At 37.5% G+C, this 27,060-nt stretch overlaps 2 protein-coding genes across 6 annotated transcripts in view; one reads left to right on the top strand and one right to left on the bottom strand.

The window, feature by feature from the left end:
• Positions 1 to 15,623, bottom strand: part of cd276 (CD276 molecule) — an 83,084-nt gene extending 67,461 nt beyond the window's left edge. Inside the window, exons 1-2 of one of the 2 annotated variants that reach the window (XM_079374083.1) lie at positions 15,264 to 15,623; positions 11,146 to 11,280 (exon numbers count right to left, since the gene is read on the bottom strand). In XM_079374083.1, coding sequence (XP_079230209.1) covers positions 11,146 to 11,191 — 46 coding nt within the window. In that variant the 5' untranslated portion in view covers positions 11,192 to 11,280; positions 15,264 to 15,623. Of the gene's footprint in view, positions 1 to 11,145; positions 11,281 to 12,940; positions 13,042 to 15,263 lie in introns of those variants that run through there. The other variant, XM_079374084.1, reaches the window with a different exon arrangement.
• Positions 15,624 to 17,568: 1,945 nt separating this feature from the next.
• Positions 17,569 to 24,319, top strand: ubl7b (ubiquitin-like 7b (bone marrow stromal cell-derived)). 4 transcript variants are annotated; one of them, XM_079373664.1, is made up of 11 exons: positions 17,569 to 17,654; positions 17,886 to 18,063; positions 18,141 to 18,260; positions 18,862 to 18,944; positions 19,142 to 19,226; positions 19,305 to 19,362; positions 19,890 to 19,999; positions 20,086 to 20,135; positions 20,937 to 21,113; positions 21,215 to 21,301; positions 24,057 to 24,319. In XM_079373664.1, the coding sequence occupies exons 2-11, from the start codon at positions 17,889 to 17,891 to the stop codon at positions 24,195 to 24,197; spliced, it is 1,086 nt and encodes a 361-aa protein (XP_079229790.1). In that variant the 5' UTR covers positions 17,569 to 17,654; positions 17,886 to 17,888; the 3' UTR covers positions 24,198 to 24,319. The 4 variants fall into 4 exon arrangements, with proteins under 4 accessions (XP_079229790.1, XP_079229788.1, XP_079229789.1 ...); XM_079373662.1 differs by having other exon boundaries at positions 20,934 to 21,113; XM_079373663.1 differs by having other exon boundaries at positions 17,592 to 17,770; positions 20,934 to 21,113.
• The last annotated feature ends 2,741 nt before the right edge of the window (positions 24,320 to 27,060 follow it).

Genomic DNA, 27,060 nt, shown 5'->3' with positions numbered 1-27,060 from the left:
AATATCTGGTTCAATAGCTGCAAACTAAAGCACTGAAGAGCAGAGAAAAGAGCTCCAGATCCTCATTCAGACGCTTTAAATGTGAATCTGGCCCGTGTCTGCGCTGAATGCCAGGATTAGGAATTATGTAAGAGTGCTGGAAGAGTCTCAATACCAGCCATGATGGATCTGAGCAGCAGGGAAGCAGACGTCATAGGTGTGCGTTTGAGCAGAGAGACGTGGAATAAGGGCTCATCTGAATTTACAGCTCATGACATGGATTTTTTTTATTATTTTAATATGTTCTTTGAGGTTTATTTATAATGTTAATAAAGTTTTAGCACAAAAAAATATTAACTAATAAATATGTGGGAAATAATTTCAACCCTCATCCTGAGCCTGTCTCAGAAACAGACTGTTTTCAGGGGCAGGTCCTGTATGGGCTCTCAGTAATCAGCCGCTGTTATGATCGGCTAACATCACTGCATAGGAAACAGTATCAATGCCCAGTGATGGGAAGTCCACATCATTTTACCGACTCGGACCTTTGAGTCTCCTTCAGCAAAATGAACAAATCTTTTTCATTTGAGTCATTTTGTTCATTATAGAAAAATATAATTAAAATGTTACATGTTACTTCCCTAACACATCTACTACTTATGCAAACATTGATCACAATACAAACAAGACAAAACTATAATGCTGTAAGAAACAGAAAAGATTTGTTTACCTGGGTCTTTAGTCTATGATTATCTCCCCTCACCTCTTATCTGACAAGTCTTCGGGTGGGAGGTGTTCGTTCATCACGTGACAGCCCCATAAACTAAGCTGATGAACGAATGACTCCCGAAGACTCAAAACAGGTGAACTGATTCCAGTACAGAACCTATAGGATGTTGTGCATGCATATATGAACGAATCACTCCCCTTGTTCTTCCCGAGTCACATTAAAGATTCGTTCAATATGAATGAATCGTTCAAGAACTCCTATCACTACTATTGCATGTTTTGATTGTTTTGACCACATAATCAAAATTAAACGGTTATTTCCAGGCATTTACTTATGGTTTGTGATGCAGTTGAGTCAGATCTAGTACCGCTTCATCTTTTAACAAATGATTCTTTGGGCGTGGCCTATGCTGATGTCTTCATCTGGAGGCGGTGTTTATGCAAACGAGGTGACCTCACCTTGCCCCACTGGATCCAAGACGAGACAATTTCTGAGCTCGATTAAATAAATGCTTTGTTTATAATGAGGAGGACGTCTTAAGCTATGAAACTTGCAGGATGTTTTAATGGTACAAAGACCTCTTATATGCAAATGTAAGAAATGTAGTTGATTAGGAGATGAGAACAAAACCTCTGGTTGGCATGAATTAAACACATTATACAGACCTATATATTTTTGTATTACACTAATTAATCTGAACAGATGTCATCCAGCTACATGTATTAACGATCATTTGGACTAATTTGTTGTTTAATTACATATAATGATGTCTGATTGGATAGGAATCCATGTGATATGAAACGGACCATCAATCTCTCTGTAGATATTAGCATCAGCTTCATCAGGGCTCACACTGGAGAAAATCTCTCATATTTGCTTTCAACATCACAGCCGATCCGAGCTGCCATGATGTCATTTCCTGTGAGTCACATGACATTTACAACGCAGTTGATTGGCTACAAAGTCCCAATGACCAATTAAAAAAATTAAGCTGAGATGATTACAGAAGCCCATTTTTGCCACAAAATTGGAAAACAAAGTTAATTGTGCCTTTTTATCTCACAATTCAGATTTTTTTTTTCTCGCAGTTTTGGGTTTAATTTCATAATTTTGACTTTTTTTCAGAATTATGAGACAAAAGCTCAGAACGGGTAGAAATGAACTCAGAATTGTGAATTGTGACATAAAAAGTTGCAATTACCTTTTTTATTTTGTATTTGGTGGCAGAAACAAAAAGATTTAGTGTAAGATGCAAACTCTTAATTTAGAGGAAAAAGTCAGAATTGTGAGATAAACCCAGAGATGTTAAGATGAACTCAAAATTCTGATATAAACTTGCAAACGCAAGAAAAAAGTCTAAATTATTATGGTGGAAGCAAGAAAACTAAATTATGAGAAGAAAAGTCCAAATTGTGAGATTTAAACATGCAACTGCAAAATGCAAAATACGCAAGTTATAATTTGCATTTTTATTTTTAATTTTTGCAACAACACATTCAGAGGGAAATGAGTTGCGAGATGTAAACTTTGATGCAGATCTCGCAGCAGAGCAAAGCTGATTCTGTGCTTACTTGAGCTAATATTTTATGTCTTTTAAAATGTTGTAGATTTAAGTAGCAAATGAGAATCGCTATAATTAATGCATTTATTTTGAGGCAAAGGTCTTCTTAACGATTTTCAGTTTTGTTTAAGATAATTAAAGCAACAGTTTTTAAACAACGAAAGAATCTGTAAAACTATGGTATTTGGGGTAAAAAGCGCCCCTGCTGTTGGGGCTAAAGGTGCAGTAATTAATCATAATTAATAGATCGCTGACTTATCCATTTGTTGACATGACATTGTTAGATTCAGATGGTAAATATCATATATTATGTTGTTATAAATATCATAAATATTATGTGTCCCAATTAGAGATAATCACATGTTCAGAATGAAACCATCAGATTTAAAAACATGATATTAATCATATCATATAATAAAATATAATTTGTTGTTACTACTGTAAATATATTTTCAGTTATTATTGGATCTCCTTCAATGCTTTCAGAATCTTTACTTTTGTTTCTGTATTTTAAAATATATATATATTTTTTTAAACATATTTTAATGACAGTATATTTATTGAACAAAAAAATCATTATTTTATTTTTCAAAATAAGCAGAAAATAAAATAAAATTGTATTATTAAAAAAATAAAACAACATTATTTTAGCTGAAGTATTTGCATCAATACCGTGTGCCCCGTGTGTGGGGTAAAGGGCCACCTCATACATTTATAAACAAAATAAACAACTTGAATTTATCAATTTATTTTGATGAATTTATTTTCACACCAAATCTGTTGCTCCATTAATGTTCAATACAACGTATATATTTTTTATGCGATTATAATAGTAAATTTTTTCTTAAGGTGTGCCTTATAAATATGAGACCCTACATGTTTTTGTAAGTATGAGTATGTGTTCTCTTTCTCCATCCACTCATCTGTCTCTCTCTCTCCATCATCATCTCCATCTTTCATAACACAGGCTGTAAAGCATGAAGGTTCAATGTGTGGTGCTCAATAACGGAGAGTCCTGCTGCTCTTCTGCTAATACAACAAACCCTTCAGACCGATATCAGCCCTGCTGAAGCTCAAAGGCCAATACGCACATGCACACACTTACAAACAGACAAAGCCTGGAATAACAGCGCTCAATATCAGCGAGAAACACAGAGCTCAATATCTACCTGCAGAGAGACACGCAGCTTCATTTGAGAGAGCTCGATAAGAGACGCTATCAGACCAGCGGCAGCATTACACACACACACACACACACTCAAACACACACACTCACTCACTCACACACACACACACACACACACACTCAAACACACACACTCACTCACTCACACACACACACTCACACGCACACACAAACACACACACTCACTCACACACACACACACTCAAACACACACACTCACTCACACACACACACACACACTCACACGCACACACAAACACACACACACACACACACACTCACTCTCACACACACTCACTCACTCACACACACTCACAACAGAAATGTGTGCGGCTCATTAGTGGCTGTTTTCAGTCACAGCGGTGAGGCTCTATCGTCCTCCAGTGATGGAAACACAACATAGCAGCAGGAAACCAGGCTTTCTGAATATAACACCATCAACAAACCAGACTCTCTGAAGACACTGAGAGATGTGATTACACAAAACTCACTGAAATCATGATCCAGGACTGTCGTGAGAGGTGTTGTGGGTTTAAAGGAAGGTTTGAACTGAGCTATATGGTTGCTAAGGTATTCTGAGAGGTTGCTGAATGTTCAACATGGTTGCTAGGGTGATCAAGACATTCCATAGGGTGTTGTGTGTGGTTGCTTGGATATTTTAGATATTCTGGTGGTTGCTATGGTATTCTGGGTGGTTGTTAGGTGGTTGATCAGGTGTTCAATTGCCTTTAGTGTGTTCTGGGCTGGTGCTATGCAATTGCCTGGGTATTCCAGGTGGTTATTAGGCTGTACTAGGTAGTTGCTAGGGTGACTGCTAAGTGGTTGCTTGGGTGTTGTAGGTGCTCAGATTGTTTTCTGCTCATTTTATCATCTGTCAGGCTGAAACTGTGCATTTTATCCCTCAAAAAGGTAACTGCACACAAGCAACACAATCTAAGGCTTCAGTGATGCTCATAGCACCCAATAAAGTTCTAAAGACACTGATCAAGCTCTAAAGCACAGAATAAAACTGCAAATGAACTCGGAGCACTCACAATCTCCTTTGGATTTTCAATTCTCACTGTCAGAAGCCTACTGAAGAAGTCATTTGCAAGGCCATGTATCTGACAGAGCGGTAGAGCGTCACCTCAGCGACATTAGCATCACAATGCATCATGGGTAACACTGGGCCACACATCGATCGAATCATCTCCCTCTCTGTATGTGAGAGATTGATTTCCATGTGAATGAGATTCATGGCTCTGATATTGTCCAAACATAATAACATCTCACCGTGTCACATGATCTCCAAACGCGCCGTTCTCCTCTCTTTCTCTGAGATGAAGTTCTGCTCAAAGGGCTTTATTGGTCTGATAGGATGATATTGAATGAATGAATGATGCATTTATATAGCCCTTTTATCTATTGTCAAATCATAATGACATTCACTGTGTAAATATCATTTCATAAATATCCAGCTCTCTCTCAGCTGACGTAGATGAGGCTCTGACATAGGGCTGAACTGATTAGTCAACATCATCGACAACGTTGACAATAAAACTGTCGACAAATATTTGTGTTGTTGAGTAGTGGTTTGATCTCATGTGACCTAATAAAAGAGCCTGCAATAATGCAGTTTGGCCCGTGTGGCGCTGTAGCACAAGACTGTAATTCAGCTCTTCTGGATGCAAGAGAAGACACACACGGCGCTTCAGAGCAAACGCAGCTGCTGAGCCACATTTGGATGAATATGTAAATATATGCTGCACGCTTTCCTCTCAATAACAACATAAACACAGCAAAAACTGACAGGGGTGAGAAAGCAGCAGTTAAGAAAGCATCTGGTTACAGCGACATGGATGCTTGCAGTTCAGCACTCTAGTAAAGTCCAGACACGTCACGTTTATTTATATAGCACTTTATGCAATAGATAGCCTTAAATCAAGCATCTTTATAGTATTAAACATGAAAAAACAGAGTCAGTGTCACTTTCAGTTAGCATTACACTGCCCTTCAAAAGTTTGGAAACACCCCAACCTTCATAAACCTTCCAACAAGACAATGACCCCAAGCACACTTCCAAGCTGTGCAAATCCTATTTAGAGAGGAAACAGTCAGCTGGCATCATGTCTGTCATGGAATGGCCTTCCCAATCACCCGACCTCAACCCAATCGAGCTACTATGGGAGGAACTGGACCGTGATGTCCGTAAGAAGTGTCCAACAGTGTGAATCATCTTTGGGCAATCCTTCAGGAGGCGTGGAGTAATATACTGTATCAAGTGTCTGAATAAACTGACAGCTCGGATGCCCAGATTTATTATGCAGAGCTGTAATAGCTGCTAATGCTGGATATTTTGATTAATTGAAAATGTAAGTATTTTTCTATGTATAAACTGTTTGTGTAATAAAATATGTTTTCGTAGTTTGTGTTGTCCCTTATCAGTGCAAAATTACCACAAATTAAAAAGGATTCATGCCAATATCGTCACTTTTCTAGGCCGTTTCCTAACTTTTGGAGGGCAGTGTATACTTGACTTTCTGTTATAAAGCAGCTCTCCAGAACAAATATTTCACTAAAGTGATAGTTCGGTTTGCAGAGATCAGAGCTTGAGCTCAGGACTGTTTTGATTATCATAACCCTGCAAGGTATTTTAGGAGAGATTAGTTTGTGAATAAAATTGTTTATCTAAAAATAAAGTGTCGTATCGCTTACCTTTATTTTGTTTCTTATCCATATGACTTACAAAAGAAGATGTTCGGCAGAATGATGTGCCATTCAGTCACTTTTTCATATAGCTATTAAATGGTGAATGAGAGAGTTTCTCTGTCTGTCATCTCATTTTGTGTGCCAAATATATTTTATTGTATAAATTGTATAATAATTGTAATTACATAATATGATTTTCAAAAGATGAAGTGATTACCTTTATTTATTTGTTAGAATATGTATAACTCAGTATTTTAACTAATTGGAAAAGCTGAATAATCAAAGTCTACTGATTAATCACTGAATTACACTGTTTTAATATAAATACATTAAACAGCACATATTGCATAAAATTACACAGACTGGAAAAATAATACAAGCTCATGGAGAAAAACGGTATTGAGGTTATGAAGCATCTCTGTTCTCTTTCAGAGATGCACAGCATGAATGATCATCTCGGTTTCAGGTGTGGAGCTAATCTGGGTGAAGGGCCAATGATCTTGCCTTAAGCCGGAAATTATCAAAGAGAAGTCGCACACAGTTGAGCGTGACTCTGTATTCATTCAGTCTCATGTGCGGTACAGTGTGTCCTTGAGCAGACAACAGCCTCAGGGAAAACAACATCCTCACAGCCTGGAGCTCCACAACACACAATATCATCAACAACAGCAATAACAGCAACAACACACAACAATACACAAGAGCATCAACTACAGCACACAACAACAACATCATCATCATCAACAACACAACATGAGTACACAAGATCAACAACAACAGCAATAAACCAGGATGGATTTGTCAACTCTAAACCTGCTCTGAAACTCAGAGTTTGTTCAGCTAGCTTCATGCAACAGGCCACAGATCATCAACAACAACACACAAGATCAAGATATTGCTTACATTAAATTGCATTTATTATGTTACATTACGTTCTATTTTTATATTATATTAAGATGTTGTCATTGCATTACATTAAATGGCATTATACTACATTATATAAGTTATATTACCTTAAATTATATTCTATTTTATTATTATATTGAACTAAAAAAATTCTGGATTATATTAAGTCTAAATCACTAGAACATCATTTACATTCATGCATTTGGCAGATTCTTTTATCCTCAGTGACTTATACTGCATTCAAACTAAACATGATATCAGTTCATGCATTCCCTGGGGTTCAAACCCATGACTTTAGTGTTGCTAGTGTCATGAGCTACCGTTTACAGGAAAGCTCAGGTAAGTAGTTTGACTTCTGTGCACAGAGTTATGTAGAAAGAAAATAAAGCAAGACAAAGAGAGATGAGAAACAGATTCTCTCAGTGTGAAACGGCCATCTCGGCACATTGTGTGCATCGGGTCTGGTCTTGATCCCCAAAAGACTGCATGTGAAATGTGCTGATATGATGCTGGGTAATGCGCTCTGTTTTAATAAGCATCACATTTGGAGTGTCTCTGTGGGCCTATAGGAGGCGTTGAACATCAACAACCACAGGAGACCTGCTGTGAGCATTCAACACCTCTGATCTGCTCCTCGGTTTGTTGAGGTTAAAAAAAGGATGACACTGACACACAAACACACCCAAAGCTGAAGAAGTGTCCCGATGCAATTATTAGTTTTAACATAAAAAAAACTAATAAACTTAATGCCATGCATATTTGTCAGTCATACATGAAACAGGCTTAAAAAAACCTGTCGATTGTGTTTTAAAATGTTTTTATTATTTATATATTTTTTCAACCTCCAGGTTTGTCATGCTTGTATGTAGGGCTATGTATTATAATAATAATAATAATAATAATTAAACAACAACAAAACAATATAATATTCATTATTATTTGTTATGTTGTCTTGTATTGTTGTATTGTTTAGTATTGTTACTAAATAAAAATGTCAAATAAAAAAGGTATTGCTATTCTAATATTTGACTAAAAAACAATCAAGTGTTTAAGAAAAAATATTATTAGTTATTTTCATTATTATTGTTACTAAAAAATATGGAACAAAATAAGAAGTATAACTATTTTAGTATTTCACTGTAAAAAAAAAATCAAGTATTTAAGAAATAAATAATACTTATAAATATTAACGACTGTAAAATTACAATACTAGTATAATTTCTTTGTTCAAACATTCAATCATCTAGCTTTTATTTTTTAAGCTTCGGTCTTTGCTATATGTTAATCACAGTAAGCTGTATCGTGATTATTATTATTATTTCATTTTTTTAGATTTGTTCCGATTAATCGTGCAGCCCTAATGTGCACAGATCAAGAGTCAAACCAGTTTGAAGTCAGTGTGTTTCACAAGTGTGCATGTTAGAGAAGTACTGATGACACACATGCTGCTAGGATTTGGGGCTTTTTGTCACAGAGTTGCAGACTTAAAACATCAAAGATGAGCTTCCATCTTATGGTGTACTTGGCTTTAATTACCAGTTCTATCCACTTATGTTTTAGCAAATCCATCCAAGTTGGAGGAAGATAACAAGGGTTTATTAAGGCCAAAACAGACTGCAGGGGCTTGGCTATGATCTGAGATCTGCAGTAACCTCACATAAGAACAGAGTTCAGCTCGGACTCGGATCATGGAGTCTCCTTTGACCTGCTGTGTCCCGTCACCGCTCTACTGACCTGTCATTAAAAGTGAAAATGGCATAAAACCTCTTCACATCAGAGCTACAGTACACACGCTGCTCATGTGTTCATGAATATTGATGTCACTACTGCTGCATTTCACTTTAATGAAGAGATTTTAAAGGAATAGTTCACCCAAAAATGAACATTTGCTGAAAATGTGTTCATCCTCAGTTCATTCAAGATTAGGATGAGTGTGTTTCTTCATCAGGTTTGTAGAAATGTGTCTCTGCATCAGTGTCTCAGTAATGGATGCTGTGCAGTGAATGGGTGCCGTCAGAATGAGAGTCCAAACAGCTGATTCACTGCAGAGCATCCATTGCTGAGACACTGATTTTTCATTTTTTGGTGAACTATTCCTTCAAGAATCCTATCAAACCAATTATTATGCAATACTTGTAAGGAGTTGTACACGGCCCACATTCCTAGTACGAGTTTAGAAGTTCAGTTTAACACAAATTCACAGATTCACCCCACAAATCAGCAAAATGCAGCAAAACTCTCAGGTCTCCTCAGGACGCGCTGCTTTGGGAACACATTAGCAACTGTCCAATTGCAGGCCCTAAGCTGTAACCAGTGTACCATATATGTGTCGAAAATACAGAAAAATGGAGAAACAGGGAATGATAATATGGAGGCATATGAGCTCATACATCCTAGGAGCCAATTGATGTCTCGTATATTGAGTTACGCTCTTCTGTTGAAAGGTAAAAGTTGAGAAACTTCTCAGATTGTGTTTTAGACGCTCCTCACGTATTTTGAGGATCCTCTCGGCAATAACGCTCACAGTTCCAGCACACTTGTATAACAGGGATTAAACTGCGAGTCATAACTGTGGTTTAAACACGCCACACCCGAGCGCTGGTTTTCATCTGCAGACGAACGCAACACAAGCCCAAACAGCTGGACCACAGTATCTGAGTCAGAGGGGAAAACCTTTCTTCTGTCTTCCTCTTCAAGGAATAACCTTAAAAATCACAGACTTGTTTTTTTTCACTTTCCTCAGCACATTTCTGACCTTCCCCATTTTACGCCGCTGTAAATAGTCTTTGCATTAGTATAAAGTCTAGACAGAGACAGTTTTACCTGCAGAGAGGCAGGTATTAATCAATTAAAGAGCTCATTTTGGATTCTATCTTATAATATTCACGCAAGAATCCTTTTATGCATTATGCAAATTTAACTAAGGATATGCCATATAAGCCTCTGATGGACTTTTAATGGGAAAGGATCAAATCTTGTTTCACGCTGAGTGTCTATAAAACCAAATTTCACAGACACATTCTTGCATTTTATCGGTGCAAACTTTGATATTTCAGAAAATGTCAATGTCATGCATGATTTTAGACGCATGTAATCTAATGAAACTGCACCACTAGTTTCTAATTTAATAAAATCACTCGATGAGGATCACTTTTCAATATTATTTATCTGCGTTTTGTTGTTGTTCTGTTATTAAGTACAGACTGTATACACTATACATGTTTTTAAACTGGACACAACACACACTGAAAAAAATACATTTTGAATATATAATTATAATATATATCACAAAACAAATGATATATTTTTTAAATAAATAATAACATTATTATTATTGATGATAATAATAATCATATTGATGATGCCGGTGATTATTATTATTATTATTATTAAAGTTTGGCTTCTGTAAGTTTTATGCTCAGTCTTTTATACTCACCTAGACTGCATTTAATTGATTAAATATACAATAAAAACACTAGTATTGTGAAATATTATTGCAATTTAAAATATCAGTTTTCTATTTTAATATACTTTAAACTGTAATTTATTCCTGTGATCTGCAGCTGTATTTTCAGCATCATTACTCCAGTCTTCAGTGTCACATGATCTTCAGAAATCATAATAATATACTGATTTACTGATCAACAAACATTTCTGATTATTATCAATGTTGAACACAGTTGTGCTGCTCAATATTTTTCTGGAAACCGTGATGTACTTTATTTTTCAGGATTTACAGGTGAATAGAAAGTTCAACAGCATTTCTTCAAAATATAAATATTTTTGTTTCATTATAAATGTCTTTACTAGCACTTCTGATCAATTGAATGTCCTTGATGTATAAACGTATTAATTTCTTTAAAAAAAATTTAAATTGCAGTGTAAGGCACCTGCAAAAAGAATAATAATAATAAAAAAAAAAATATATATATATATATATATGTGTGTGTGTGTGTGTGTGTGTGGTTTCCCATAATTTTGTCGCCCTAGCCTGTTTATTAATTTCTATCTTTGTTTGTTTGTTTGTTTTGTGGTTCGGGTTTCCAGGTTGTGATCTTTGGTTAATCAGCATGTAGGGAGCAGAAGATCACCCACCGTCAGCGTGAAGAGCCAGCAGAGCACACAACAGGAGAGCCAGCATGCTGAGACGAGTGTGTGTGTGTGTGTGAGTGTGTGAGAGATCCCACGAGGAGTGTGTGTAACGGCAGGGCAGATCCTTCAATCACGGCACTGCGGGGAAAAACACAGAGAGAGACTGATTAACCTGGAGCTGAGTGACTGATGGAGAGGAAGACTGAAAACACACAGGGTTTATATGATATCTAAACCATAGATATAAACACACACACACACACACACATGCCACGTGTGGCTGCTCCCAAAGTCACCATCTTGAAAGGGTCAATGTTTCATGATTTATGGCCGGATCTTGACCTTTCCAGTACAGTGAACACACAAACAATCGTGGAATCAAATATATACACTATATTGCCAAAAGTATTGGGTCACCCCCTTCTAATGCACAGGTTTGACTACTTTAGGAAAGGGAAGTGGTGTGTGGCCAAGTATGGTGACCCATACTCTGAATTAGTGCTCTGCATTTAACCCATCCAAGTGAACACTCAGTAGTGAACACACAACCGGAGCAGTGAACACACACACACCGTGAACACACACCCGGAGCAGTGGACAGCATTTATGCTGCGGTGCCCGGGGAGCAGTTGGGGGTTCGGTGTCTTGCTCAAGGGCACCTCAGTCGTGGTATTGAGGGTGGAGAGAGCGCTGGACATTCACTCCCCCCACCTACAATCCCTGCCGGACCCATTGCTCTTGTTGTTACTATATCAAACAGTATGAGTTCATGAGAACATGGATTCTGTTCACACCTGGAATAAAAATATACTGAATTCAGTTCTGCAAAAATCATACCGTTTCCACTCCTATAAAGTCTGTTATGCTTCTGTTACATTTAGCCGAATAAAAGTGGACCGACATTTTCACATTTACTGAAATGCAATAGAATTCACTTCGTTTTCTACTGTAATGCATGGCTTATATGGTCACTTGGTTGATGACCAGGATGTTGCAGTATCTCATTTTACATTTCAGTGCATCCTGTTAAGCCTGATCACAAGTTCTACATCCTTTTCTCACTTCCTCCTCCTTTCCTTCTTTTCTCAGTCAAACCTCTAAAAGACCAAATGGCTTGTTTTCTTTCCTGTGATGACATGTTTCCTACTGTAGCAGGATGTCTGGGTGAACTTGTCCTGCTTTTTACAGTTCAAAAGTTTTTTTTTTTTTTTTTTAAAGGTAATTAATACTTTTATTCATTAAGGATACATTGAATTGATCAAAAATGCCAGTAAATACATTTATAATGTTACACAAGATTTCTATTTCTATTCTTTTGAACTTTCTATTCATCTGTGAATCACAGTTTCCACAAAAATATTGTGCAGCACAGCTGTGTTCAACATTGATAATAATCAGAAATGTTTGTTGAGCAGTAAATCAGTATATTATTATGATTTCTGAAGATCATGTGACACTGAAGACTGGAGTAATGATGCTGAAAATACAGCTTCAGATCACAGAAATAAATTACAGTTTAACACATATTCACACAGAAAACAGCTACTTAAAATATAATAATATTGCACAATTTTAACTGTATTTTTGATCAAATTAATGCAAACTTGCTGAACAGAAGAGACTTGCAGTAGCGTATAGCTAAAGACTCACAAGAGTCCAGTGTTGATCTCATGGGGTCTTTAACACACTGACAGACACAAACAGCTGCATTAATAGCTGACTTTATGACCCGCTCACTCAGATCTCCACCCTGTCTTTGTCTTTTAAGAAAAACATGATCAAGTTCTAGCATAAGTACCACAATTAGACGACTGTACGATGATCTAAACAGCATAAAGAGCAGGAAGCAGCAGCGAGTGTGCGCTCAAAGAGCAGGTCAGACTCATGTGAGCTCTGACTAAACTCTTCCAGCAGGTCAGCGTTCAGTAATATGAGACGCCGTCACCCCTGCGCAATGCTTTAGTCATAATCAAACCGCCCTCTGCCGCCAAACCCTGCACTCAGCACAAAACATGCGGTCAGACAACAGCACTGCTACTCTCTTCAGAAACTGCCACCAAATCAACTTTCTTTTGAGACAAAGTTCAAAATAACTAGTCAGGCTCAAACAACTTTGTAATTCTTTCCACATGCATAAAAGCAGAGCGTGATTAAGCTCCACACTTTATAGATCACAGGAACTGCATGAACTTCAAATAGTCTGAGATCTAATAGTGCTTTCTCTCGCTCATTCCTTCTGGATTCTCTGAAAGCCTCAGACTGTTTTTGTTGGCCTCGATCACTTTGTCAATGACTTTCAATGCAGCGCTGTTGAAAAAAATAAAAAGGACTCAAAGGAATAGTTCACCCCAAAGAAAATGTCTCAGCAATGGATGCTCTGCAGTGAATGGGTGCCGTCAGAATGAGAGTCCAAACAGCTGATAAAAACATCACAATAATCCACACCACTCCAGTCCATCAGTTAACATCTGGAGAAGACAAAAGCTCAATGTTTGAATGTTTGGACTCTCATTCTGACGGCACCCATTCACTGCAGAGCATCCATTGCTGAGACACTGATGCAGAGACACATTTCTACAAACCTGATGAAGAAACAAGCTCTTCCTGATCTCAGATGATCCTGAGGGTGAACACATTTCAGCACATTTGTATTTTTGGCTGAACGGTTGCTTTAAATTCCACTATGGTTTTATACATTCAGCTCAATCTGCTGAATTTGCAGTATGAGTCAAAGAACAGAATATGCATGTAAGCATATTCTATCATCAATAAAAATAAATAAATCACAGGCTGCTTTGCTTGAACATCCAGTCCTTTCTGTAGAAAAACTACAGTAATTTTCTACCCGGGCCTTGGGTCGTTGAGTTTTTAATGTTGTATAATACATTAATTCCTGCAGCATCTATTCAGACGTTTGGCATTGAGGCTCAAGATTAAACAAGCACATTTATCTTCGCCGCGGGTTTCTCTCTTCTCAGACAAGCACCTGTATTATTATTACTCACCTCACTAAATCAGCCCGCAGGTACTGAATGCATCCTACTGATTACTGTACAACACAGCTCTGTAGAAACACAACGCTATACTAGAGTAATCTATCTGCATTACATTTAAGTATGCTAAAGTGCTTCGAATAGAATATAATAGAATAGAATAGAATAGAATAGAATAGAATAGAATAGAATAGAATAGAATAGAATAGAATATACTGTATTGTCACATTTTTGGTCAATTCGTCTTGGACTTGAATAACAAAGCCAGCAATCAACATCAGACACACATAACATATAGGCCTAGCACAATACAACAACAACAACAATCATCATCATCATCATCATCATTGTTGTTGTTGTTAAATAAAAAACTAATCATACAGGGTTAAAAAGGTTATTATGGAAATACATATAATAAAATAAAATGAAATTATACATAAATGAATAAAGGAAAGAGGGAAATATTTGACACTATGTAAACATTTGAAAATTATATACAATAAATAATTTATAACAAAATAAAATTTATATATTAAAGAATTTATATTTTTCTTGGTAAGATATTTATTTATTTTTTCCTTGTTTTCTTGGAAAAGAACAGAAAAGATAAAGTTGGGAGCGTGTTTCTAGTGGAGTGAGTTCAAAGTGTTTTAATGTTGATTTGTTTTACAGTTGGGTCTCAGGTTTAAGAGTTAGTCTAGACGCGGTGTGATCTAAGGCTGTCCAGAAGTGATGTTAATCCAGAGCTGGGGATCTCATTAGAGTGAGATGCTGAAGGTACAGTCCTGGTCCAGACCAGCAGAGACCAGCAGAGACCAGCAGGGGTGTGGGGTTGGGGGAGGATCTGGAAACCTTAAAGGGCAACACTCAAACCCTGGATTCAATAAAGCAGAGTTTGTTTACCCAGAAACACTGAATTGTCAAACACGGACAAAATAAAAGCCATCATTAAAGCACTATTTAGGGAACTTTAAACTCTGCTCAAAAACAACACACCCGACCCGACTCCATTCACTTTGAGTCCCACACTTTTCCTTTTGTTTCCACAGATAACCCGAACCGTGTTTTTGTGTTTGACACGGATCTCTGTGAGGTGTGCCGATATTCAGAAGCATTTCATGGACTCACCATCCCAGCAGTGAAGAATAACACAGAGCAGAAGATCCGGCTCTCTCTCCTCAAACACGCTCTGAGCTGAAGACACGTGGTGTTTCTAAAGCCCAGTGAAATAGCAGCAGCTTCTTCTTCTTCTTCTTCTTCTTCTTCTTCTTCTTCTTCTTATCAGATTTTAGTGGAATAGCGTTCGATCGCGATGCTTTTGCTCCGGTCAGAGAGTGAAACCACTCCTACATCATTCTTGCGCTGGGTCCAGTCTGATGACGTCACGGCCAGCGGTTCTGCTGCTGGAACACACACACACACTCACTCACACACACACACACACACACACACACACACACACACACACACACAGCCTATATGTGACTCAGAGCCCACAAAAGAACATATTCGCTTTATTATAAATGCAATTGTTGTCTTAAGCAAATGTTACATTCTCAAAGCCTATTTGAATGTGATTGCGGTGTCTAGTAAGAAAGCTATAAAGACTGCTCAAATTTGCTCCACATTTAAAGTCTCTGTGTAAGGGATCTTATATCAAATAATGTCCCTTTATTGCATTTTTGTTTTACTTATTTTTTTTAATTATTGTATTTTTTGTTTTAATTTTGTTGTTGTGTTTTTAAGCACCAGTACTGTTGATATTTTGTATTTTGTACTGTTTTGTGTGTTCTTGTTTTCAGCAATAAAAAAATAAATAAAAGATAAACACACATATGATTAGGTCTGTAAGAACTGAAGCAGAAAATAATAATAATAAATAGATAATTATAGATATAACTGTCAGGATTGTGTGTGTTTTGCTCGCCTGTGACCCAGTTTCTCCCTCGTGTTGATTATGTTCACTTGATTCCAGGTGTGTCTCGTCGTCTGTTATCCTGTGTTTAAAAGCCCAGTCTCTGTGAATGTTTGTCGGTTCTTTCCTTGTGTTCCTGTGTCTCCTGCGGTCCCTGATGGATGGTTAAACACTCTGTTTTGAAGACTCCTTGCTCCCTAGTGAACTGTGACAATAACATTATAGTTTTACCATATTTGATATTTCATAGTTAACTCCTACTATTTCATCCTTTCACTAGGTCAGCCTGATAGAGTGATTTATTTCAATGAGACAGAAAAATAAGAACATGTATGTAATATAGATATATAATAGAGAGATTAAATTATCTACATCATTTAATAGCCTTCAGCTTACCATTTAACTGACAGCAAAAGACCAAGAGTTCTCTAAACAATACTGTAGTGTTTTGTAGAAATGCCAGAGCACAAGGGCTATTTGAGTTTTATTTGACCTATAAAACCAATCAAAGTTTCCACAACTGTGTCTGCATTCAGTGATCTGCTCATGCTGCTCTGAACTGTGTTAGTATTCAGAAACTTACAGTTTCCATCTTAAATTACCTTTTTTTTTACTTTTTTTTATGATTTTTATATTTTTACAGAGCATCCCCAACATTAAAACACAATGTGCTGTTATCATTGTTTTAGCTATCAATAACAATATATGCCATACATATCTTTTCCTTCATTAGAAATGTCTTTACAATAAACACACCACTGGATCTAGAGTTATTTCTACCTCTAGTATCTTATCTATTTCTTTCCAAAAGTTTTTGAATCTTTGAATCTCACATAAAAATATGAGTATGGTCTACAGATGCTACAGATGGTTACTTTACATATGTAGAAATCACATAAGGTGCATTAACATATCTCATTACTGTCCAGTCAAATTAATTCATAATTCTATATAATCTTCAGCACTGCTTTGCATGAATATAAAACTAGCAGTGCACCTGAAGAACACCTGAGAGCATCAGACACAACACATTTAAATACATAAATACTGTTTAAATTAGCCTACTATGTTAAAGCATTTTCATTTCATTTGATTTTATTCTCAACGGTAGTTTTGTTTTAGTGTGTGTGTATATATATATATATATATATATATATATATTTAATGTATAATTACTTCATGTATATTTATACATATAAATTCCAGAAATAGCAAAAAAACAACAACAGCAAAAAACACTAGAAAACATCACAGAAATACTAATGTTTTCCACTACAAGCAGCATTAAACGTGGCAAAGCATCAAGCATTAAAATCATTATTATTAATAATAAAAAGATAAAAGTCTCCTGTAGTGTGTTTCGGGTACACGACACATTACCCCACAGGGTCTATTACAGTTTCCATCATAATCGGTAAAACTATTACAAATTATATTGCATGTTTGTTTGATTTTCTCCATTGTTTTTATTTTTGATATATTTATAAGACAACTTTTATTTTCTGTCGGAGGATGAGGGGAAGCCGTGTGACGTCACATCCGGGCAGCAGCTGTGTCGCCGAAGCGCTTCCTGACTCTAGTTGCTGCTGTACGCGATTAAACTGGTCAGATATTAATCCTGTTTGATTAACTCTATAATTAATCTGTCTTCTATTAATAAGTGATTGATGCTAATGAGAAACCCGTGTTGTTTGTGCTTTAATACAGCACGAAACTGAAAGTGAGACTCTTCACTCTGAACATCTTACTGATCCCAAACTTCTGAAGAGCAGTGTATTTATCGTTTAAATATGTTTACATTGAATAAGTCTCGTCCCGTTGTCTCTCTCGTGTAGGATATGGAGAGTTCAGCATGGCATCTCTCCCTGAAACTCAGAGACCAACCCAAGGAAGTGTTTCAGTTCCCAGACACTGACCCTGGAGACGTCCATCCAGGAGGATACCAGGTGTCGACGCTCAAGCAGCTGATCTCAGCACAGCTCTCGGACTCACTGCCCGACCCTGAGCTCATCGGTCAGTCCGCATCAGAAACATCACTCATGTCCTGTCAGCTGGGAATCAGTGTGTTTATTAGACTGCTGTGTTTTCAGACTTCGTGCACTGCGGCTGTGTGCTGAAGGATGATCTGACGTTAGACTCCTACGGGATCAAGTCTGGATCAACGCTTCATATCATTAAGAAGATGTGGCCGGAGCCGGAGGTCAAGCCTGGTGTGTGTGGAGCTGAACTCGGATGAGATGCACTATATTGGCTCTTTTCTATTCTAACATGACAGTGCCTCAAATGATTGATTGGTCTGCAGAAACCTCTGCTGTGTCTTTAAGAGCCAAAAACACTGTGCATATGGGATACAGTCATTTTACACACTTACAACACTGATGCAACAGAGATGGAAACACTCATTTAAATACATGAATTATATTTCCATCTATGTTTTAGAAGTGCCTTTTTCTGTTCTAAAGAAGGAGGTGTCCCAATAATGTTGTCCATATAGTGTATGTACAACTCATTAGTGTTTGGTGATGAGTTTTTGGCTCTTAAAGGTTTCTGCAGACCAGTCAAGTTCTTCCACACTGACTCAATCAATCATTTGAGGCACTGTCATGTTAGAATAGAAAAGGGTTCTGTCCAAACTGTTGCTATAAAATTAGAAGCACACAATTCCCTAGAATATCATTATATGCTTCAACATTAAATATTGTACTCATAGAAATTACTAAAGTAGTCAAACCTGTTAGGGAGTGAAGGGGGTGCCAATACTTTTGGCGATATAGTGTATGAGTCTGTGATGATTGTTCTGTCCTCGCACAGAGCCGGTGAACAGATCTGCTGCTGCCCGAGAGTTCAGGACGCTGCAGGCCGCGCTGCTCTCCAGGGGAGCCTACAGAGACGCGGTATGATCAATATTGGATTTGTCTGATCATGCCAGTGATTGTTTTGTGTTCATATAGCAAGTGCCACAAAACTCACCAAGTTTCAAACCATTTATATGAAGTAAAGTGTTTTTTAAAAATGAAAAGTGTAAAGTCTTTTGGTCTGAAGTGACTGAAGGCCTCAGAATCGTAATGAATCGGTGAAACTGTGGCTGCAGGTGTTTAAGATGCTGGCTAATAAGGAGTCTCTGGAGCAGATCATCGTGGCCTCGCCGGGACTCAGCTCAGACCCGCTCGCTTTAGGTACGTTGACTGTGAAGCACATTCCAGCTCATGGGTTTGATTGGGTCCGTCTCTCATCAGCTCATCGTGTTTTTGCAGGTGTGCTCCAGGATAAAGATCTGTTCGTTCAGTTCACAGACCCAAAGCTGCTGGACAGGTGAGTCTCCCTCAAACCAGGCTTCCTACGGTGGAAAAGGTTTGGAAAACTATGGAATTTGATGTTAGAGGTACTATTGTAAGAAAAGCCAAATTTTGAGCAAGTAGATTTCTATTAATTCATGTGCATCCATGCTCTTGTTTTACTCAGAGTAAGATGGCAGTGATGCACAAAGGAAATAGGTTATATAAAACTAGAAAATGTACTGTGTAAGCATGCAAAAAATTCCCTTGCAAAAAAAAAAGGTTATTATTATTTATTTTAGGGCCTCTGTATGTTAATGTCACTTAGATAAAATCAATAAAATAAAAAAAACCCTGAGAAAATAAAAATATTTACAGATGACTGTACTATATACCAAATATAAAGCTGAAAGCAATGCTCTATGAACTATTTATGTTAAATATGGTCTGAAAATCTACTGAGAGGTTTGGAAATTTGAGTCTGGACTCTCGAAGTGGAGAATGTGTAGGAAGCCTGTAAGACACACAGAAGCTGAGTGAACATGATCTCCATGCCTCACACAGACTGATCCAGTCTCACCCGGCGCTGGTCAACGCCATCATCCTGGTCCTGCACTCGGTGACCAGCAGCTCCTCACTGACCCCTGCGGCCCGCCCCTACAGTGAGATGCCAGGTAAACCTCAGCCATAAAGCACATAAAGTCATAAAGCGACTGTTCCGCTGGAGTCAATGGTCTGTGATGTCTCGTGTGTGTAACAGGAGGATTTCTGTTCGATGGCATGTCAGATGATGAGGACGATTTCCAATATGTACGTTTTCCCCCTTCTTTTCAGTGTAATATATATATATATATATATATATATATATATATATATATATAATATTTTGACATTAAAATATGTTGTGTATTATAAGTGTTGTTGTTATTATAGTAAGGAGATGGTTTTTTTATTATTGTTATAGTAAAATAAGTTTTTTCCAATTATAGTAAAGGGAATTATTATTATTATTGTTATTTCTTATTATAGTAAGGACAATTTTTTTATTATATTATTACTGTTATAGTAGGTTTTTTGTTTTAAGTTTTTTTTAATTATTTTTTTTTATTGTAGTAAGGGTATTTTTAAAGTATTATAGTAAGCGGAATTATCATCATTATTATTACAGTAAGGATATTTTCTATTATAATTGTTATAGTAAAGGTCATTTTTATAATAAAGGATATTAATTATTATAGTAATATAGTTAGGAGATTTTATAAATTGTTGTAATTATAGTAAGGGAATTATCATCATTATTACAGTAAGGAGATTTTCTATTATAATTATTATATTAAAGTTAATAATTATTATTATAGTAAGGGCTTTATTATTATTGTAAGGAGATTTTATAATTTGTTATAATATTATTGTACAGGGAATTATTAGTTTGTTATATATATAATTGCATTAATGTTTTTAATATTACTATAGTGAAGAGAATGTTTTATTATAGTGAGGAGAGTTGTTATTATTATCATAGTGATATTATAGTGATGAGAGTTGTATTATTGCACTTGTATATGCACTCTAGTATTATGAATAAATATATGCATGTGTTGTCTGAAGCAGGGAAGCAGCGGCGGTGCGTCGAGACCCCAGCGAGCGTCTGCAGGCTCCAGGCCGCTCACGTTTGGTCACAGCGGAGCCGCGGGGCCCCGACCCATCACTCAGAGCGAGCTAGCGTCCGCACTAGCGTTAGCAAGCACTCCGGAGAGCAGCGGCGTCCCTCCCACACTGAGCGCTCAGGTCACACTCACACACACACACACACACACACACACTAAACACCAGAGTCATACATAATGAGCCTAGTCCTCAGAGGACACTCACTGTGCTTCACTCTGCAGGAGACATCAGGAGCTCGCCTCAGCAGCAGTCTGTTCAGTCACGCGCTGCAGCAGGCGCTACAGGCCTCTGGTGTGAGCTCACCACAGGTGACCCTACACACACACCTACATCAACACACACACTCACACACACCTACATCAGCTCACACACCTACATCAACACACACACTCACACACACCTACATCATCACACACACCTACATCAACACACACACCTACATCAACACACACACTCACACACACCTACATCAACACACACACTCACACACACCTACATCAACACACACACCTACATCAACACACACACTCACACACACCTACATCAGCTCACACACCTACATCAACACACACACTCACACACACCTACATCAGCTCACACACCTACATCAACACACACACTCACACACACCTACATCAACACACACACACCGACTCGTACACACCTACATCAGCACACACACACACACTCACACACTAGAGCCCTGCACGGGCCTCCAATATCGGCCCTAGCCCGGCCCTTGTCCGACAGCTTATCAGAATTCTTGGCCCGAGCCCGTCTTTTTTCCTCCTCCTCCTCCAAAAACAGCTTATAGGCCTACTACTGTTTCAGCTATTAAAATAGTTCAGTTTTGTATGTAATGGCAAAGTGATTATATTTAATTTCATTAATTAAAGTTAATTTAGAAAAACTTTGAGCGTTTTTGTTTTTAACGACCAAGCAGCCAGCGGCACACAGTGAGCTGATCATAGTCTGTTTGATCAATTTTGCCTTGTCAAATCATCACGACTTGCTTAAAATAAAATATAAAACAGTTCAAGCACATAACAATGTTAGTTTAAACGTTAAACCTAGATAAATGTGTGCTATTAGACGCATATCCAATCGTTTGTGTGGAGAGTGGAAGCTAAAGCACGCTTTGCAGGACATGGAGGCGCTAACTTGCATTTTTTTTCAGTGGAAACAACTTAAAATATGCTATAATTTTTGCTCATAAAAGTAAGAGTAATACATCAGTCGGAACAGTAAAGGGTCTACTTTTATTTGTGTGCACTCACAATATCAACAAAACATTGTGCTTTTATCAAATAAAGAAAACAACCAGGATGTGCTTTGTGCTGTGTCTGTCTTGAGCAGGAGCGCTTCACAAAAATGAACCGAAGCTCAGCGAATATATGCCTCACAGACATGATAAATATATAGAATAGAAAGCTTTAAATTACTGCTTACTGAAATAAAACAAATCGAAAACAAAAACTTTCATTATCTAATTATTTCTCCCTAAAGGCGCTTCTATGGCGAGTTAGGATCGGCAACTTCATCCTTGCAACACTGACTCCGAAAACTCTGGTTTTAATAAATAATTCAAGTATCTCCTTACTATTTCCCCCGGACACATTCATGGTAATTACGTATGCTGGTGCTTTGCAGCAATTGCGTGTATTTGAATGCGGTTCTCCTCCATCTGCGCTGACGGCTCGCTGCTGCGGCAGGACACTAAACACCGTCGAGCCGCTCTCAGTCGCTGCAGCACGGTCTCATGTTATTTCCACCAGCGCGGCATTTTTCTTCACCATAATTGATGGATGTCTAAAATATAAAAATAGGAGAAGCCTAAAACAGGCCTGATGCCTGGCCTGTGTCTAAACTATGATGTGAATATTGGCCCGAAGCCAGGACCTAGGGGCGTAAAAAAGTCGGGGCACATCGGGCCCGGGCTGAAATGCAGGACTCTATCTCACACACACACACACACACACACACTCTTACACACACACACACACACACACACACTCTTACACACACACACACACACACACACTCTCACACAGGCACACACACACACACGTTTTCTTTTTTTTTGTGAATTGTGGGGACTCTGCATAGGCGTAATGGTTTTTATACTGAACAAACTGTATTTTCTATCGCCCTGCACCTAAACCTACCCCTTACAGCAAACTTTCTGCATTTTTACTTTCTCAAAAAAACTAATTCCGTATGATTCATAAGCTTTTGAAATATGGGGACATGGGGCAGTGTCCTCATAAATCACCTTGTCCTTGTAATACCTATCATACCCATGTCATTATACTAATTTGTGTCCTCTTGTCACAAAAACACACACACACACGCTCACACACACACATTTACATTTAGTCATTTAGCAGGCACTTTTATCCAAAGCAACTTTCAAATGAGGACAATAGAAGCAATCAAAAGAGCAGAAATATGTAAGTGCTGTGACAAGTCTTGTTTAGCCTAATGCAGTACATGTAGCAACGGTTTATAAAGGATATATAGATTATAAACAAAACAAAAACAAGTAGATCGCTAGTGTTAGCCTTTTTTAGAAAGTGAATAGAGATAGCAAGTGTTAGATCAGGGGTGTCTAGCTCAGTCCCTAGAGGGCAACCCTGCTCCAACACACAAACCATGTAGTTTCCAAATTAGCCTAAATGACTTGATTAGCTGCATCAGGTGTGTTTAATTAGGGCTGAATCTAAACTGTGCAGGGCTGTGGCCCTTAGAGAGTCAAAGTTAACAAATAGATAAAATAGAATTAGAATAGAGAGTGCTAGAGTTAGAGGGTCAAATAAAGATGGAAGAGATGTGCAGAGTTGGGCAGGTCATATCACCAGGAGGGAACATTTAATTTAGAAGTCTGTGAAAGTGATTTTGTGCCTCTTTGGGAAGAACAATAAAGTGCCGTTCACTTGCAGAACACAAGCTTCCAGAGGCACTTAAGTCATTAAATGTCGGCAGTGAAGGCCTGATGCACCACTTGCTTTAATGTGTGTGTGTGTGTGTGTGTGCGCGTGTGCGTGTGTGTGTGTGTGTGTGCAGGGCCGCTGGCAGACGCAGATGCAGCAGCTGAGGGATATGGGCATCCAGGATGAGGAGGTGGCTCTGCGAGCGCTGACGGCCACAAACGGAGATCTGCAGGCCGCTCTCGAGCTCATCTTCGCTGGAGGAGGAGGACTCTGATGTGGCTTTGGACGGCTGTGAAGTGGCCAGGACTGGCAAACACACATACCTTTGCCTTAAACACCTGCTTTGTTTTTTTTTTTTTTTGACTTTTTGTCTAAATAAAGTTTAATTATACAATGCAGCAGTGTATATGTGTTGATCTGTCCAGGATAAACTGTATTTGAGTGCACAAATATGACCCTGGACCAGAAAACCAGTCATAAGGGTCAATGTTTTGACATTGAGATTTCTACATCATCTGAAGCTGAATAAATAATCTCCATTGATGCATGGCTTGTTAGGATAGCACAATATTTGTCAACTATTTGAAAATCTGGAATCTGAGGGTGCAAAAAAATCATAATATTGAGAAAATTGTCTTTAAAGTTGTCCAAATGAAGTTCTTAGCAATGCATATTACTAATCAAAAATGAAGTTATTATATATTTATGGTAGGAAATTTACAAAATATATTAATGGAACATGATCTTTACTTACAGTTTTTCATGATTGCTTACACACTAAAATAAAAAATAACACACAGTTAGTGAAACCTGACACCCAAGGAGCAAAACTTCAGCCCAAATCTGCACAACTATAAGCACAGTCTCAGCCTCACACTTTCTGCAAAACACTACACACATTGTTTTGTCACTAAACACACTTCTCAACATTAGACACAGAAATCTAACATGTTGTCACTTCTTTAAGGCACTGCTTTCCAAAATACTACACATATGAACCAACTGATCAAACACGGCTATCAGGTGTGCAGACACTTAGCTGCTTTACTGTAAACTCAACGATCAGGTGTAAGCACTATAAGAAGACAACAGGGGAATTTATGAAAGGCAGTGGTGCAGGAAGAGGAATAAGGAGAAACATCTTTGGCCACAGAACTATTTTGAATGTCCCGGGTCAACGTGGTGGTAACATCACCATATATGCTGCAATCACACAGAATGGGGTCCTCCGTGGGGGCATGCCAAAATAGCTCCTTACAACACCGACCGACCGCATACTCATGTGTTTAGACAGACTAAGTATTGGACAGACTAGGTATTAGACTAAAGCAACCAGAAACTGAACAACACTCTCCCTTCCTTTCCTTTTTCCCTTCTGCATGGCAGTGGAAGGTGTATGACCTCTGACCCTATGTTATACCCCTCATTCAAGCTATGGAGGAGGCCTGTGAACTAATAGATGCAGAGACTGGGTAAGGATGAAGTCGCCATTCGAGAAGATTCTTCCCTTGCTGTTTTAGGGAGGATATTGCCCGTGATGTGGAAGAAGTGGCCATATCCATTTTTTTTAAGTTTATGTACTATATTGTATTTAGAATATGTTCTGATTTTCAGCCTGATTGCAATGATGTACTGAAGGATTTTAAGGTTTTTATGTGGTGAGAAATACATATTTCCATCAGTGTGCAACACTTGTCTCGTGTATTGTGTTTGTATCCATGTTCTTTAACAAGATCTAAAAACAAACTAATACAAATCAAACCCAGACTGTATCGATAGAGAGGTAGAAATGTAACAAGTGTTTAATATTGAGCACAGCAGTATGTAAGAGGTTCAAACACAATCTGACTGTATGAACCATGTGTGTATCATACGCTACTGAAACTGGGGTTTGTTCAATTATTGTAACGTTTTGAATGAAGTGTTTCATTTTGCAAAAGATCTGAGATGTTCTGCTACTTGTGTGTAGATGTGTGAACTGTGTGTAGTGTTTTGACAAAATGAGCATTGTTTGTAAAATCGTGCCTAAGCAATCGTAATAACTGTAATAAGAATGTGGTGCTAGGATATGAGCACTAGATGGCGCTGCAGGATGATTTAAGACTAGAGTCTGCGTTGAGCTGCATATGCATTGGGTGAAAAACATCATGACCTACCGGCTTATAATAATACAAATTATACAATACTTATATTAACAAATTATATTTTCCCACAAAACTCACACTTTTGAATTCTCAACATTTTTTATTTTAAACAAAAAGCAAAGTCACAATAGTATTATTATTATTACTACAGTAAGGATTATTTTTTTATTAATATTATTATAATATGGATAATGTTTATTACTATTACTATAATAATTATTATTATTAATATCACAGTAAGGAATTTTATGTATTATAATATGACAGTAAGGATGTTTTATTAGTATTACAAGATTATGGTGAGTGGTTTTATTATTATTATTATTATTATTATGGTAAGGAGTGTTTTATTTATTATTATTATTAGTGTATTTTATGTATATTCAGTGATTATAGTAAGAAAACAAAAATTGTGTGTGAGTGTGTGTGTGTGTGTGCACCTGGTATTCATCACGTCCTGGGGACCAAATGTCCCCACAAGGATAGTAATACCAGTAAATCTTAATCTTGTGGGGACATTTTTTGGTCCCCATGAGGAAACAAGCTTATAAATCATACAGCATAAAGTTTTTTGAAAATCTAAAAATGCAGCATGTTTCCTGTGAGGGCTAAGTTTAGGTGTAGGGTTGGTGTAGGGCAATAGCACATACAGATTGTACAGTATAAAAACCATTACACCTATGGGATGTCCCCGTAAAACATGGAAACCCAACATGTGTGTGTGTGTGTGTGTATACAGTGCCCTCCATAAGTATTGGATCAGTAAAGACAAAATTGCTCTGTTGGCTGTGGAGTCAAGACATTTACAAATATGATTAAAAGATGAATATGAGACAAAACTACAGAATGTCATTTTATTATTAGCCGTTTCAACACAAACATGTTTTACCAAATAAAAAGAACAGCACTTTTAGAGTTCATCCCACTCATTGATGTGATCAATTTTGTCTTTACTGTTCCAATACTTTTGGAGGGCACTATGTATATACATAT

This window comes from Barbus barbus (genome assembly GCF_936440315.1).
Source record: "Barbus barbus genome assembly, chromosome: 23".
Classification (NCBI taxonomy): domain Eukaryota; kingdom Metazoa; phylum Chordata; class Actinopteri; order Cypriniformes; family Cyprinidae; genus Barbus; species Barbus barbus.
Note: the sequence above shows the minus strand (reverse complement) of the source record. Positions and strands in the feature narration are given on the sequence as shown.

Bases quoted from the DNA above. Each gene is read 5' to 3' on its own strand.
- ubl7b (XM_079373662.1), top strand. From the start codon at position 17,889: ATGGAGAGTTCAGCATGGCATCTCTCCCTGAAACTCAGAGACCAACCC. The intron at 19,227-19,304 runs GTACGTTGACTG...GTGTTTTTGCAG, and splicing joins CTCAGACCCGCTCGCTTTAG to GTGTGCTCCAGGATAAAGAT. The intron at 20,000-20,085 runs GTAAACCTCAGC...TGTGTGTAACAG, and splicing joins CCCCTACAGTGAGATGCCAG to GAGGATTTCTGTTCGATGGC.